The sequence below is a fragment of the Mesoplodon bidens genome, assembly GCF_964165515.1.
Source record: "Mesoplodon bidens genome assembly, chromosome: 2".
NCBI classification, from domain to species: domain Eukaryota; kingdom Metazoa; phylum Chordata; class Mammalia; order Artiodactyla; family Ziphiidae; genus Mesoplodon; species Mesoplodon bidens.
This window is the reverse complement of record NC_138177.1, coordinates 40,583,291-40,597,722: the sequence shown is the minus strand read 5'-3', so window position 1 is coordinate 40,597,722 and position 14,432 is coordinate 40,583,291. Positions and strand designations below refer to the sequence as shown.

General features: G+C 35.4%; 1 protein-coding gene and 1 pseudogene across 11 annotated transcripts in view; one reads left to right on the top strand and one right to left on the bottom strand.

Moving 5' to 3' along the window:
- SMG7 (SMG7 nonsense mediated mRNA decay factor) overlaps positions 1 to 14,432 on the bottom strand; it is a 71,761-nt gene that overhangs the window by 33,094 nt on the left and 24,235 nt on the right. For all 10 annotated transcript variants that reach the window (XM_081223501.1, XM_081223497.1, XM_081223499.1 and 7 more), the window contains 3 exons: positions 7,088 to 7,119; positions 4,586 to 4,703; positions 2,689 to 2,821 (listed from right to left, as the gene is read on the bottom strand). In XM_081223501.1, the coding sequence (XP_081079627.1) occupies positions 2,689 to 2,821; positions 4,586 to 4,703; positions 7,088 to 7,119 (283 nt within the window). The remainder of the gene's footprint in view (positions 1 to 2,688; positions 2,822 to 4,585; positions 4,704 to 7,087; positions 7,120 to 14,432) is intronic.
- LOC308612727 (glycine cleavage system H protein, mitochondrial-like) lies at positions 1,720 to 2,209 on the top strand (annotated as a pseudogene). The gene has a single exon. The product of its transcript is annotated as a glycine cleavage system H protein, mitochondrial-like (transcript).

Below are 14,432 nucleotides of genomic sequence, written 5' to 3'. Positions count from 1 at the left end.
ATTGCAGGATACTGGTGTTGTTTTCAAATTTTAATATTTGAATTATAATATCTATTTGTTCTTTTAAATATAAGTATTATTGTTATTGTTAAATATCCACTAATCTATGGACAAATGGAAAAGGAAACACTGTACTGTAAAAACAAAAACTATCTGATAACTTCTGTATTTCAAAAAACTTTAAATAAAATGAAAGAACAACAGAAGAAACTGGAGAAAAAGATGTTTGTCAAAAAAAAAGGAAGAAAAATTAATATCCCCTTACATAGAAAAAGCTCAGACAAATCACCATGGAAAAAACTAGGGTCTGAACAATGAAAGGGAATAAATGATTTATGTAAAATACAAATATTTAATAAAATATAAAAGTTCAACATCACTAGTAATTAGATTACATTAAATTTTAAATGAAAAATTATTTTCCATCTATCAAGTATAAGTTATTCAATTAATCATTCATTTGCCTTTATTGAAATATTTAACACTGGTGAGTGGATGTCAAGACAGACACTTGCATAAACTGCTGATGGAAATACAAAAATATAAATGATAACCTTTTGGGAAAACAATTATGTGTATCAATAGTATTAAAGCTCCACTCATCCAATGATTTAATTCACCATCCAATGAAGAACCTATCCTCAGGAAGTAATCCAGCATTAGAGAAAATGCTTTATAAACAAAGATGCTTATCAAACTGTTTAATAATACAAGGAAAAACTTATGTTTATTATGTTTATAAAGCTGATACAAGAATGAATAGGTACAACCATGTACAAAAGTATAAAAACACTAGAAACATACATATTAAAAGGGGTAATTTATCCTGAATGAGAGGGTAATGAAAGTTTTTTGACTTTTTATAATTTTCAGATCTTTTGAAATTGGTATGCATGTTTTTATAATCAGAAAGCCAAAAGAAACCCTATGTCTATTAATGTATCCATCTCCTCATTTAGACTGGATATTCCCTTGAAAGTTAAAGATGGTCTCTTTTCTCTCCAATTCTCAGTGTCTAGTATTGTGCCTTATGAAGAGTAGACTTTTAATAGCTACTTGTAGAATGAATTAATCTTTAACATCTGCTAATAAGGATTAGTTAGCGGCAAACCACAATCCCCCTCTCCAGAAATATCAGCTTTTGTTAAAAGTTGGCATCAATTTAAAAATGAATTTTGAGAACAAGAACCATACTTGAGTTCTTTCAATGATGAACTGTGATGAATGTTATAGTCTAAGTAAAACAAATAATCTCTGTAAGATGATGGCTATTTGATATCTTTTAACAGTCTTTTCTTTCTCTTCATTCTGAGAAGTAGTAAAACCAAAATGGAGCCAAAATACAGGTAGCAATGGTCAAGTAGCAGCACAGAGAGAAGGTTCTTGAATTTCTTTCAGAGCAAGATCTGCAAAACCTTGTCTTGTCATTATAAGATGAGAATTTATATACATGTTATTAATTAAATTATGAATGCTATTACAAGTGGATGAGATGATGTTTTCTAAAGAATTCTGCTTAAATAAAATTCACTGTCCAAAAAGATTTATTTATTCTTTTACCTTGCCTGATTCAGAAGTCATATCAAGATGTAATTAAGGACAAGGAAAGTCTCTGAGGACAATAAATAATAGCTTATTATTCAAACTGAGGAAAGGCTACTCTATTTCTTAGGTAGTTTAATAGCACTGAAGCTCCAGATAAATTCTACTGTAGCGAACATGGTGTTGCGAATGGCGCGGAGCGTGCGGGCTGCGGTCTGCAGCCTGCCCGCCACGGCCCTGGGGACTGCGGGCGGGAGCCGGCCGGGTGCTGCGCACCGGCCCCATTCTGTCCGGTCGTAAATTCACAGACAAACATGAATGGGTAACAACAGAAAATGGTGTTGGAACAGTGGGAATCAGCAATTTTGCACAGGAAGCTTTGGGAGATGTTGTTTACTGTAGTCTGCCTGAAGTTGGGACAAAATTGAACAAACAAGAGGAATTTGGTGCTTTGGAAAGTGTGAAAGCTGCTAGTGAACTCTATTCTCCTCTATCAGGAGAAGTAACTGAAATTAATGAAGCTCTAGCAGAAAATCCAGGACTTGTCAACATATCTTGTTATGAAGATGGTTGGCTGATCAAGATGACACTCAGTAACCCTTCAGAACTAGATGAACTAATGAGTGAGGAGACATCTGAGAAATACATAAAATCCATTGAGGAGTGAAAATGGAACCCCTAAATAAACTAGTTTGAAACAAACAAACAAACAAAATTCTACTGTATATATAAGACTATGAAAACTCACTTGATATCACAAATTTTGACTATTTCTTACCTGGCAAAACATCGCTGTTACTTTCACAATGACTACACCCATACATTTACATTTGCTCTACCACCACCTGTAACTCACTACTTCTGCTGTTTCACTAAGGCATTGCTCTCATTATCCTTTTTTTTATTCACACAATTATACCTCTAACCTTTAAGCTGAACCATCACCTTTTCAAGAGCAGAGTCTTTACTGTTTTAAAGGTCTTATGGTAAGTAATTTCAGACATTTTGATTCATCTGAGATTATAGGTGATCAACTCCTGGATGGACCATATAGTGGGTACCCCAAGTGCTTATATGAACAAGATGTGTACAAAGAGAATATTCACTACTAATTTTAGGAAAATTGGTATACAGTGAAGAACTCACCTGAGTATAGAAGCCACTAGCTGCCTCTAGGAACAGAGAAAGGTTTGCCTGAACTTCACTCCGATTCGGGTTTGCTCGATTCTTTGCCTGGCCTTGTAGTGTTGTGATCTGATTCTTAAAGGCATGATTCCAGCTGAAAACAAAATGTAATTCTATTTGGTATAGCAGTGACTCACTGGGCAGACACTGGTCCCCCTGAGAACAAGAAAGAACTGTTTGTTATAATTATAACACACTAGACAGTAAACCTGCATTAAAGTTATCACTTAAATAACTTTATGCTCCCCTTTGAACAAGACTAGACAAGCAGTAGAATGCAACTGACCTTAGTAAACACTTACCAAATGTTCGAATAATCAGACTGTGGCTTCAGTTATTAATCTTTTAGGGCTACTAGACTTAGAACCTATTTAGGAATCCTGGCACAAAATTAGAACTACAGTGGCAAGACCAAAGTAAAAGCAAGCTATTAACAAATTTCCATACATTGCACCATTGTGTCAAAAAATATGTGAGTGTTCTGTATCAAGTGGCATGTCTGGGGGTGGGGGTGGGGGAGTTTTTTTGTAAATATTAAGCCATATCTCTTATTTCTCTAAAACTTATTTCCCACAGCACTCAGTTCTAGTTCTATTTAATAGTTTGTTTATTTCTCTTGGGGTTAATATTTTCGTTAGAGCTTGAAATATAAACTCATTTTGACATTTCAATTTTGGCTATTCAAACTAAGAAACAACACAATGCTGAAATATGGCACACCAAAATCCTGTTATAAAATGCGTTTCATTAATTGAATTGTATAGAGAATCATTTTAAATTCAGTTATGGTGAAATACAGTCACTCCCTAATTTGGAAATCACAGGGGAAATCACAAAGAAACAAAACAAAAAAAGGGAACTAGGATGGAGGGAAGATATTACTGGCTAAAGGAAGCAAACACAGATAGATAAAGGGTTTACAACCTACCTGAAAAGTACCTAATTCTTTATCAACAGCAGCTTTTGAGGCTCTTTTGAAGCACTGGGGTTTTTAATGATTTATGAGGGCAATCAATCACTCCCTCAGCATTTTTGATGCCATCTTATCCATGACTCTAGTATCAAAAATATGGGTTTGAGTGGTTGTGATTAAGCTCTATTACCAGATCTCCCAACAATATAAAGGTTAGGTGTGCAATATAGGAAAAACTAATCTTCACCACTACTTAGGGTAACAGGCTTATTAAAAAGAATATTCTTGATTTTTGATTTTCCACCAGGCTAATGTCCTTGTTCCAATTTATAAGGCAAGGCCTTCCATGAAAGACATTTATTTACTCAGTTGGGGATCTGGTCATCTGCTATTTCACCCCTAACAGAAAGAATGAGTGGAATAGCCTAAATATACAAAATCTTTCTCTAGTCTTATTAGGGGGGAAAAAAAGGAAATACCTATTTATTGGATTAAAAGGAAGAACTTTCCTTACAATGTAAACACATTTTCCTTTGGGAGAAACTTATAGAATCATATTTATCAAAGAAAGCCTACTTCATATTTCTTTTTTTAAATCATGGCTCAAATATAGGACTGAATACAATACAGAGAATCCAAACACTGTCTCTTAGTACTTGAAACACATACAAATTTGTTTTTATGATACGCCCTGAAGACCTCAATAAAACTCAACTCTAAACATTTCTCCTCTTGCTACCTAAGACTGTATCTAAAGTAATATCAATGGTCAAATATTTTGTTCAAAAAGATCACAAGTATTAGAATTTCTTTCCTTTTTTTTTTTTCATTGAAAAAGCTTACTCTGAAATAGGTTAAAAAGAAACAACCACATTGTTCTCTTCTATTCTAAAGTCTTGGTGAGATTCCTGATCTTACAGGGACATCCCAAATGATAGTACTTACAGATCCTGTTCTACTTTCTTGTCTAAAGCATATTCCAAATCAGTAACCAGCATCTTCTGGTACAGGTCCTGCAGAGCCTGCCTGGATGTCCAGACCTCGGCTGGACCCAGCTTAGAATCTGAGTAACAAAACAAAAACAGAACAGTAGACAGATAAACAGATAGTTAAGACCATTATGCCACACCAGAAATTCCTTCACTCTCCATTCCCCAAAGCAAAAACATGCTTTAAACAGATATCACAGATAGCTGCAGAAGTTTTATACTACTACATTTCAGATGACTTTCACCTTTTGGCTAATGACTACATCTGTTTCAAAGTGCTTCTGTATTTGTCTTTTAGTTTTGAAATAACGCCATGAAATGAAAAAGGCTTAAAAAAAGAGAATGGTTCACCCTTTGATCTTGGTTTGGATTTCTATGCATTCATACCATAGGAAGCCATATGCCTCATAATAAGTCACCCCATTTGAAATGATGGACTGCCAAGTTGGTCTGTTTACTCTCATAACTATATCTCTTTGTCCAAAGCAGCTTTTCTCTTTTTCTTTTGAATCATTCTCACAATTGTCCTTATAGAATCCTCCTGTCAGCTCACAATCCAGCAGCTGTTTGGGCATTCTGCTATTACTCCTACTCTCCTATGTATGTCAAGCCAATAAAGTCTTGACAGTGAGTGTTATTTTAACAATCGGTAGACTGCTTGCCAAGACACTTTTGTGAGCAATACATACTTGCCATTTAATGTAAATGAGGACCAGTAGCAGACAGTGATTAAACTGCTCAAGAGGCCAAATGAGAGACTGGGTGCAAGGTGAAAGTCAGGCTATAACTATATGTAATACCAAATTGGGGCCATATTGTCTGCCAGAGTCCTACAAGGCACATTAGCCTTTCCGATTACTAGGCTTATGAGTGCAATAATTGACAGTGAGCTGCCTCAATAGAAGAACTTAATAATGGACTTTGCAATTATATATTTCCGGCTGCTAGTTAGCCTGTCTGGTTGCATTTAGTATTTTGCCATTGCACAATGGCATAATCTTCACTCTTCTTTAGGTCTGCTATTAGTATCTAGAACCAGCATAATCCTATTCTGCACAGAGAATCTCCCAGACATCAGAGTTAATCCTTACAAGAGTTTGCTGGCTACTAAAAAATAGGGTCTATTTTTTGGTATCAGGTTCTCAGTCCCTTCCTTATTAAGCTTTTAATGACTAAATAAATTGATTTATAGATTTATTCAACCCTGCTTCAATTCACTGATTGCAGGAAAAGGAATGTAAGGGATCATTAACTCTGACTTATCAGTGAGACTGTCATTTAAATGAGGAGACTTAATATCTTAAGGACAGGTCACCTTCTGGGCAGGTCAAATGTCAAACCCTAAGCCTACTTACTGAGGGTGTTCAAGAGTTAAGAAAATGTAAAAGGTATATAGATGGCTTAACATGGTTCCATGCACAATTTCTGTCACACAATATAGATTATGTTTACAATGCCAATACAAGAGCATAATACAGTAGCTCAGAGCTGACATCAGAATCCATAGTATGGAAGATGATGACAGTTATGTTAATAATGGGAAGAACTATAAACCTATAACAAGTGTTTTTGGCTTTTTTCCCCTTTTTTTTCTTGAGCAAGATGACAATGAGGTAATCTAAAATTCTTAGAACATTAGCCTGCAATTCTAGAGGTTGAGAAGAGATCTAAATAGCCCATTTCCTCTTGGTTGTAAATTTTGGCAGGTATGCTGCTTACAAGTTTAACTCTTCTTTGCAGGTTTCACTGCAGAACTAAAATCTTCAAAAATTAGGATGAGATCCATTAGCACTTACTGTTTTTTTACATTTTAGGATGGTTATAGAAAGCATATTGCTGTTATGCTGTTACAGAGAACATATTGATCACTACATAGTTATTGCCATATATTTCCTTATTTTGGAGTTAAATTCATCTGCTCCTTTTAGTGACTAATTCCAGTTATTCTTTCAAAAACACCTTGGCTGTTATTCAAAACAAAAAAGGTGAGAAAAGAAAGAAAAGTGGCAAGGTAGCTCATTCAATTTCAAGGACTTTCAATTTGCAAGAGTTTTCCTGCAAACATTTTTTTCTGAAGGTTTACCTACTATTCAAGTTTGGGGAATTATAAACACAAAGATATAAATCTAATACCATGAGATATTTGTGTTTATATGGTATATGAATTATTTTTTCTGTATCTCTTAAGTAGCTGATAAATATTTTATAAAAATTAAATGAGTATATGCATTAAATTAAGTAATATTTAACTCAGTGTAGCAAAGATTACATAAAAATGTTGACAAGCCATCTAAGTAAGAATTCAAAGTATAAAAACAATAAATATTTAAAATAAATAGTAAGTTATCATCCCCTCTGGCAACCAGGACAGTACTACAAGTAGTATAATAAGATGATACACTTCCCTTAATTTAATGGTATAAAATAAGTTGTGAAGAACAAAAGAGCTAGCCAATACCTGTCATGTCAGCCTTCAGGACTTCTGCCTGCCTAGAAAAGGGAAAAAGAATCTCAGTTAGAAACAAACTAGGCCCACCCAACATAAGTAACACTAAAAGTTAAGTAAAATTATATATGACAGTAAGAATGTATAACAGCTCTATTTGTGGCACTGCAAATAGTGTCCCTGCTTTAATGTTTAGAGTAGCATTAGATCTTGGCAAATTGATGCCATTCCTCACAAGTTCACAGGGTCATCGCGAACTCTTCTACTGAGTAGAGTTCATTTTCTTACTGTTTACCTCCAAATTTTCCTTCAATGAGGCCAGGAAATTCTATGTTTCTCAATTCACTAGCCACTATAACTATTTCAAATCTCCATTCTCCTCAATTCTTTTCGGCAAAGGACAGCCCCATACCTCAGGAAAAACAATGCCCAGTTACTAAACTTACTACAGTCACAGAGCCCTCTTCTTTCTTACTCTTGTTAAAATACTAGTGGTCCTGCATCTCTTACTTAAGACCAGTAATTACACTTAGGTATGCTCTTTCTAACCTTTTTAAGGACTTCTGCTCCTTTAATTACCCTCTCCCCTCTTTCAATAATTTAAAAACTTCCCTCTCTATTGGATCCTTCTCACAGTATTTAAACATGCCCTATTCTCTCACAGATTTTAAAACCTTCTATCCTAGATTTTCCTCTAGCTGCTGCTTCTTTTCTCTCTCCCAAATTCTTCAAGAATTGCCTATATTCAAGAGGTCCAAAACTGAACTCATGACCCATCCCCACCCCCATGCTTGGTTCTCTTTCTAGTGTGTTGTACCTTAGCAAATGTATCATGGCTTTCCAGTTGTGAAAAGCAGACACCTGGAAGTCATCCATGATAACATTCTCTCAAATCCCTGGTAATCTATCAACTCCAAAGAATTTTACCTACCAAATACATCTTGAATCTGGAGCTCTCCCTTTACTTCCTCTTCAGTCACTATAATTCAAGTTACAACCATCCCTTGCCTGGACTATTGCAAAGCCACCAAATTGTTTTCTCTACTTCACTCTTGTCTCACTTCATTCTGCTCTCTCCACTGCTATCAGAGGGATCTTTAAAAAATGCAAATCTGACCTCACCAATTGCACACTTAAAACCCTTTAATGATTTTCCACTGCATTTAGGGTAGAAACCAAGATCTTTATTAAAGTGGTCTACAAAGCCCTCTGTAACTGAAGAGAGTCTCTGTACTCTACTTCTACCATTATGCTCTTCTCTCCTTGATCTCTGTGTTCCAGCCCCTGGACTTCTTTCTGGATTCTCCAATGTGCTTGGCTCCCTTGACTCTCAGGGCCTTTGTAAAGAAGAGTCCCTTTGCTAGGAATACATCTTCCTCCTTTGTCTGGATAATTACTCATCCTTTGTCTCAGTAGAGACATTACTTCCTCAGGAAGCTTTACTTGAACCCTGCATACATGAAGGATATTCCTGTTTTATGCTCTCAAAGCACTTGTATTTTTTCTTTACAGTGTATATCACAGATTTTAGGAATGCTCACCATCACAACTTTGCCTACACAGTGGGCATTCAATACATATTTTTAAGTGAAGAAAGGAAAAAGGCTAAATCATTTTCATATACTCTAAAAAGGTAAGTATATAAACTTACGAGATTTCCATTTTTAAAAACAAAATTTGACATAAAAGCTAGAGAATATTTAGAGATTCTAAAAGTTTTACTGTAAATGCTTTATGTAATTTATTATTTGATAACAATTGTGAATTTTAGTTTCATCAAAACATAACATGAATCTTTTTATTTTCTTAGCTTTTAAAAAGATATCTATATTTTTAAAAAATTAAGCTTTCAAATAGAATCACAATAGGATGCTATAGAAACCACAAACCACAAGAACTATCAATATAAATGAACAATACCAAATAAACAGCTACACTTAGTCCTAAAAGGTAACATCACATCAAATTCCATTATCCATAAAGCCTAGTTTGAGTGTTAAACTTTTGCCGTAAAAAAAAAAAATCCTCACAAGGTATTTGATTTATGCCCTTAAAACCTAAGATCATACTTAGGAATAGCACACATCCTAACCTAGCAACAACCTCCTCTCCTCCCCCACCCCAAAACCCTCCTAGAGTACTAACTTATGAACCTTATACTGAGACAGCCAACTTTACTTATGCATCTCCACTGGATTCATTACCTTTCATTCTGAGCTGCCAAGTTACAAAGGACATATTTCACAATGCTTCCATATCTTAGCTAAAAATACATACTCTAGTTTATACAAGATACACTTAGGATCATGTGTCTAATGATTGTTTTCTCTTTCCAAACAAGATTTGCTTATAAAGATGAACAAATGTCATCTTGGTATGCTAATATCTGCCTAACGAGGATACCAATTTCCAGTCAAATGAAGATCATATTGAGCATATAACAGGAACTATTTCCAAATAATCTGCTTCTTTGATAGGCCATCAGTAAGAGAAGAACTATAATTCTAACAGTTTCTGGAGCAGGCTTCTAGGCTTTGATAAACAAAGATCAAAATTTCACTCTACATTTTTATACACTATAATCTGCCCAAGAAAAATGTAAAACTAAAAATCCAAACACTAACAAAAGGGCAAAAATGTCATAAAAACTATCTGACGTGAATGTTCAAGCATTTTGAAATTCCAAGAGTTCTGATTACTTAGTAACACAGGGGAAGAGATGCTCCTCTGTGCACAGTTCTCTCCTAGGTTCTGAAAGAGACGTGTGTTAATGACTAAAATAACCTTGCTAAATTGAAATGGTGAAAAGCTAGCTAAATGGAAAATGTAACAACCCTGGGAGATAGCTACTATGATTCCCATCCCATAAACAAGGAAGTTGAATCTCTGAAATGTGAAATAATTTGTCCATAGTCACAAAGCAATTAGGTACAATTAAGTACAAACTTAGTTCTTTCTGATTCCAAAGTCCAAGTCATTTCTATTTCTTTTAAATTAGAATTAAAAAATTCTATGACATAAAAAGCTAACATAGACTTATCTAGGTTCAGTTTTGTGCTCTGTCAATTAAACCCTAACATTTAAGTCAACTAGTCTAAATTAAAAGAACGGTTCAGGGACTTCCCTGGTGGTCCAGTGGTTAAGAATCCGCCTTCCAATGCAGGGGATGTGGGTTCGATCCCTGGTCGGGGAACTAAGATCCCACATGACGCGGGGCAACTAAGCCCGTGCGCCACAACTACTGAGCCTGTGCGCGGCAAACTACAGAGACCACACGCTCTGGAGCCCACGCGCCATGCACCACAACAAAGAGCCCACACGCTGCAATGAAGGGCAACGAAGATCCCACGTGCTGCAACTAAGGCCCCACACAGCCAAAAATAATAAATAAATAAATAAAATAAATAGATATTTAAAAAAAGATCACATTAGGAAATAAATACCTGGGATTTTTATCAAAAGGACCACAAGAAGTAAAATTCACATTCTAGTGCAGTGGTCAGCCTGTGGATGAAACTCCCTCCTTCACACTGGATCAATTTTTATAAATAAATTTTATTGGAACAGTCACGCCCATTCGTTTACATATTGTCTATGGCTGCTTTCTGCTACAAGGGCAGAGGTGAGTAGCTGAGACAACAATCACATGTCTCACAAAGCCTAAAACAGTTACTATCTGGGCCCTTTACAGAAAAAGTTTGGCTCTCCTGCTTCAGGGAGTACTTCATCAAAAATGAGAAGTCGAATATGTGTAAGTTCCCAAACCAAACAGTTTTCCCCTATGAGGAATCATCAATAACAGTTTCCTCAGACTAAAGATCTATTTTTATTCATTAATGTCATAATCTTGTCACAAAGAAGACTATGTTAAAATATAGTCTCAAGTAATCAGAAAGTTAGTACTTGTAGGCCATGCTATATTTCTGATGGAATTAATCTGCAAATTGCTTAAAACAGGGTTAGGCTTATATATTATTATCCACTAACTCTTCCTTTTTCAGTGTACCAAAAATACCCATTTAGATAGGTGAGAGGGTTAAACTAAAAATTATCTCACAAGAAAAGGAATCCCTATCCTCCCACCCCTACACAACTTTTAGTTTTTTTTAATAATGTATAATATACAAGAAATCAAATCAATAGATATGTGATCTTATACCAACTGCTTTCACAAAGATTAGCACAAAATTGGCTATTTGATTATTTTACTTTTTTATAAAGAAAAAATACTACACCTCAATGACCTACTGGTTTTGTTAAAGACCAATATTGTTAAAGATTAACGTTACAATGCTTATATAAAGAGATAATAGTTTTTAAATGCTTCCTCTTGGCTTCTAGAAGGTGTGGCCACATGAGATCCTTTTTATTCTTACTTTAAGCTAAAGGGATTAATGAAAAGAATGAATGAATGAAGAATCCAAGAACTAAAATCATCATGCCTTCAATAATAAAATAGCACTATTAAATAGTTATAAAATATAAAGCTTTCAGAATACTAAATATATTGTCTTAGTTCGTAAATAATAAGGGAAATTAAGCATTTCTATCAAACACTAAAAGAGAAAGTCATTAAAAGGCTGAATAAAATTTGAAACATTCAGTGATAATCAAATATGTTTAAAGCTAACCATCTGAAACAATACTCTTGGAGAGAACACGATCATCAAGATCTATAAATACATTTAATGCATTCTAATGCACTAGGTATACTAAAATAGCTAACACTATATTTAGCACTTATTATTGCCAGACACTGTTCTGAAGTAAGGGCTTTCCATAAGGTAATCATTCAGTCCTCATATGTACTATTACTGCCCCCACTTTATAGCTGAAGAAACCCAAGGAGATAGAGATTAAGTAACGTGCCCAAAGTCATCAAGTTAGCAAGTAGTAGAGGTAGCATTTTAACACACTGATTCCAGAGGCTAACTCCTAACCATTGTATCATAGTTCCCCTGTTATACAAGACTGTAAAGGGAAAAAAAAATGGAATGTTTGATAGTAATTGCCCAAAGAATTGGGGTTTTCAAAGGTTAAACATTTTATGGTAATTTTTTAATAATGTCACTAGAGGAAAAAAACTAATTAATGGTTATCTTCTTTAACAAATAGCTTGATTATACATAGCACTGATATAACAATGCAAGGTAACAAATACAGGATAATCTCTCTATGATCACACATTAATATTCATGGTTTAAAAATATAGGACATTTCCAAATCAGGGGCCGATACAATGAATTCCTTTTACCTGGCCTCCCAACCCCCTTTCTCATATGAGCAGAACACAGGAATATAAGCCAATATCCTCTAAACTCACAGTTGTTAAGGAAAGGTAAATCAGGCTCTTTTGTTCTGGGAGGTAATGCTAGAGCAACTTTTTTTGGAAATTTAAATAAAAGCCACAGCAGGTTTTATTCCAAGATAATTTGTTTACCTATTTCCATAAAGTACTACAGAGTATTTGGGATAACAGTAGCCAAAAATTATGACCATAAACATAATAACCTAATGATAATTATTTGTGTTAAATAACAAGCCAGACAGTAGACACTATAAGGTGAGTGTGTGCTTACACATGCAGACACACATGCACATATACACTTAGATCTTTAAGATATCACCAAGTCTCATGGTATTAATCAGAAAAAAATAAATCACATCACTCTACTGTTGAATTTCACATAGAAAAGAACATCTAGGGAAGATGCTGCATGCTGCTCCTAAAGGAGCTTTTCTCAGTAAGAGATAATAAAAATACTAACTTGCTGTCTCTCTTTATGGAACGTTTTGGCACGAATTTTCAAATCTCCTGACACTCCACTGCTCTATATTACAACGTTCACTCTACAATCTATACAATTTGGATATGTGTACCTAGTTTTATAAAGGGCCATTTCTGGTCTGGGAATCTCAAAGTATGAGAAGGAGTTATCCTTCCAGGCAGAGAAAATATCACAACAATAAAAACAAAGCTAAGCTAGTGAAGGAGGTAGATTAATGGATCAAATGCACAGTAGGAAGCTACAGAAGATGAGCTGGAGAATCAAGGCAGAGAGCAGACTGTGAGGCCTTGTATGACACGTTAAGGAGCTTAGATTCTATCTTTTAACTACTAGGAGAACAGTGCTGAGTTTTAAACAGGGGCACAGCATTGTCAGAATTGCATTTTTAAAAGACTACAACAACAAGATGCACGGAAGGCGGATTTTAAAAGGGCGAGACTGGAAGAAAGGAAGTGATAATACAGATGAACAGAAAAGCCTCGATTCAAGAAATATCTGGAAGTAAAATCGCAGGAGAAAGATAAAGCAGAGGAAGCAGTCTAAAATCATTCCCAGATTGTTGGCTTGGACATCTGGGTATTTGACAAAGTGGGGGTGAGCAAGCAGACACTTAAAGATGAGTGTCAAGCACAGGGGAGACATCAAGACCAGGGATACAGTGTTGGAGTGATCAGCACAGCGATGGTAGTTAAAACCATAAGAGTAAATGTAATTGCCCAGCAAGGCAGAAGGGTGGTGCTAGCTCCCTATCTTCATTTTTAAGTGGCAGATAAAAGAAAGACAGCCCATGAAGAACACCAAGAAGGAACTACAGGTGTACGAGAGCAAGAGAAGAGTGGTATAGGGAAAAGAAGAGGATAAAAAGGAAGAGTATTCAACAATCTCAAAGGCAGTGGATAAGTACTATAAGGATTGGAAAGTGTGTTGGATTTGGTGAAATAAGAGTCAATGATAGCCTTGCCAGAGAAAGAAAAAATGTCAAATTGCAGTGAGAATGAGGAACAAATGAGAGGGAGAAGTTTAAGGCAACTCTTAAGACAGTGGGCTGTGAAGAGAAAGAGAAGAGGGCCACGGGTAAAGAGACGTTTCTTTTTTTCAATGGGAGAGACTTGAGCATGTTTAGAATGAAGAAAAGAAGCTAGGAAAAGGGAATAGCTTGAAGATATAGGAAAGAACAAAACTAACAGAGCATGATTCTGGAAGAGATGAAAGACTGGCTTTGCAAAAGAGGCAGGATGAAATTGGAGGAAGGTAAGATTAGACAGAAATAACGCTAGGAAAATTTGGGAGTAGTGCAGGGTGGAGAGATGTCCAGAGAATTCACTGCTACATTGCCTCAAATTCAGAGATAAAGTAGGAGAATTGGATCAGTGTCTGAAAGTAAGAGGGAGATTAACTGAGGAGAATGGTAAATCTTTGAGCTAATTACAAAATGAACAGGCAAAAGAACCTGAGAAAAAGTGATGAGTGCCATATGGATTAGACACAATGGAAAAATGTGAGGAAGAAGGTTAGGCTATATCCCTAACACCAAGAATAATGCCTGGTACGTCATAGCTGTTCACTAA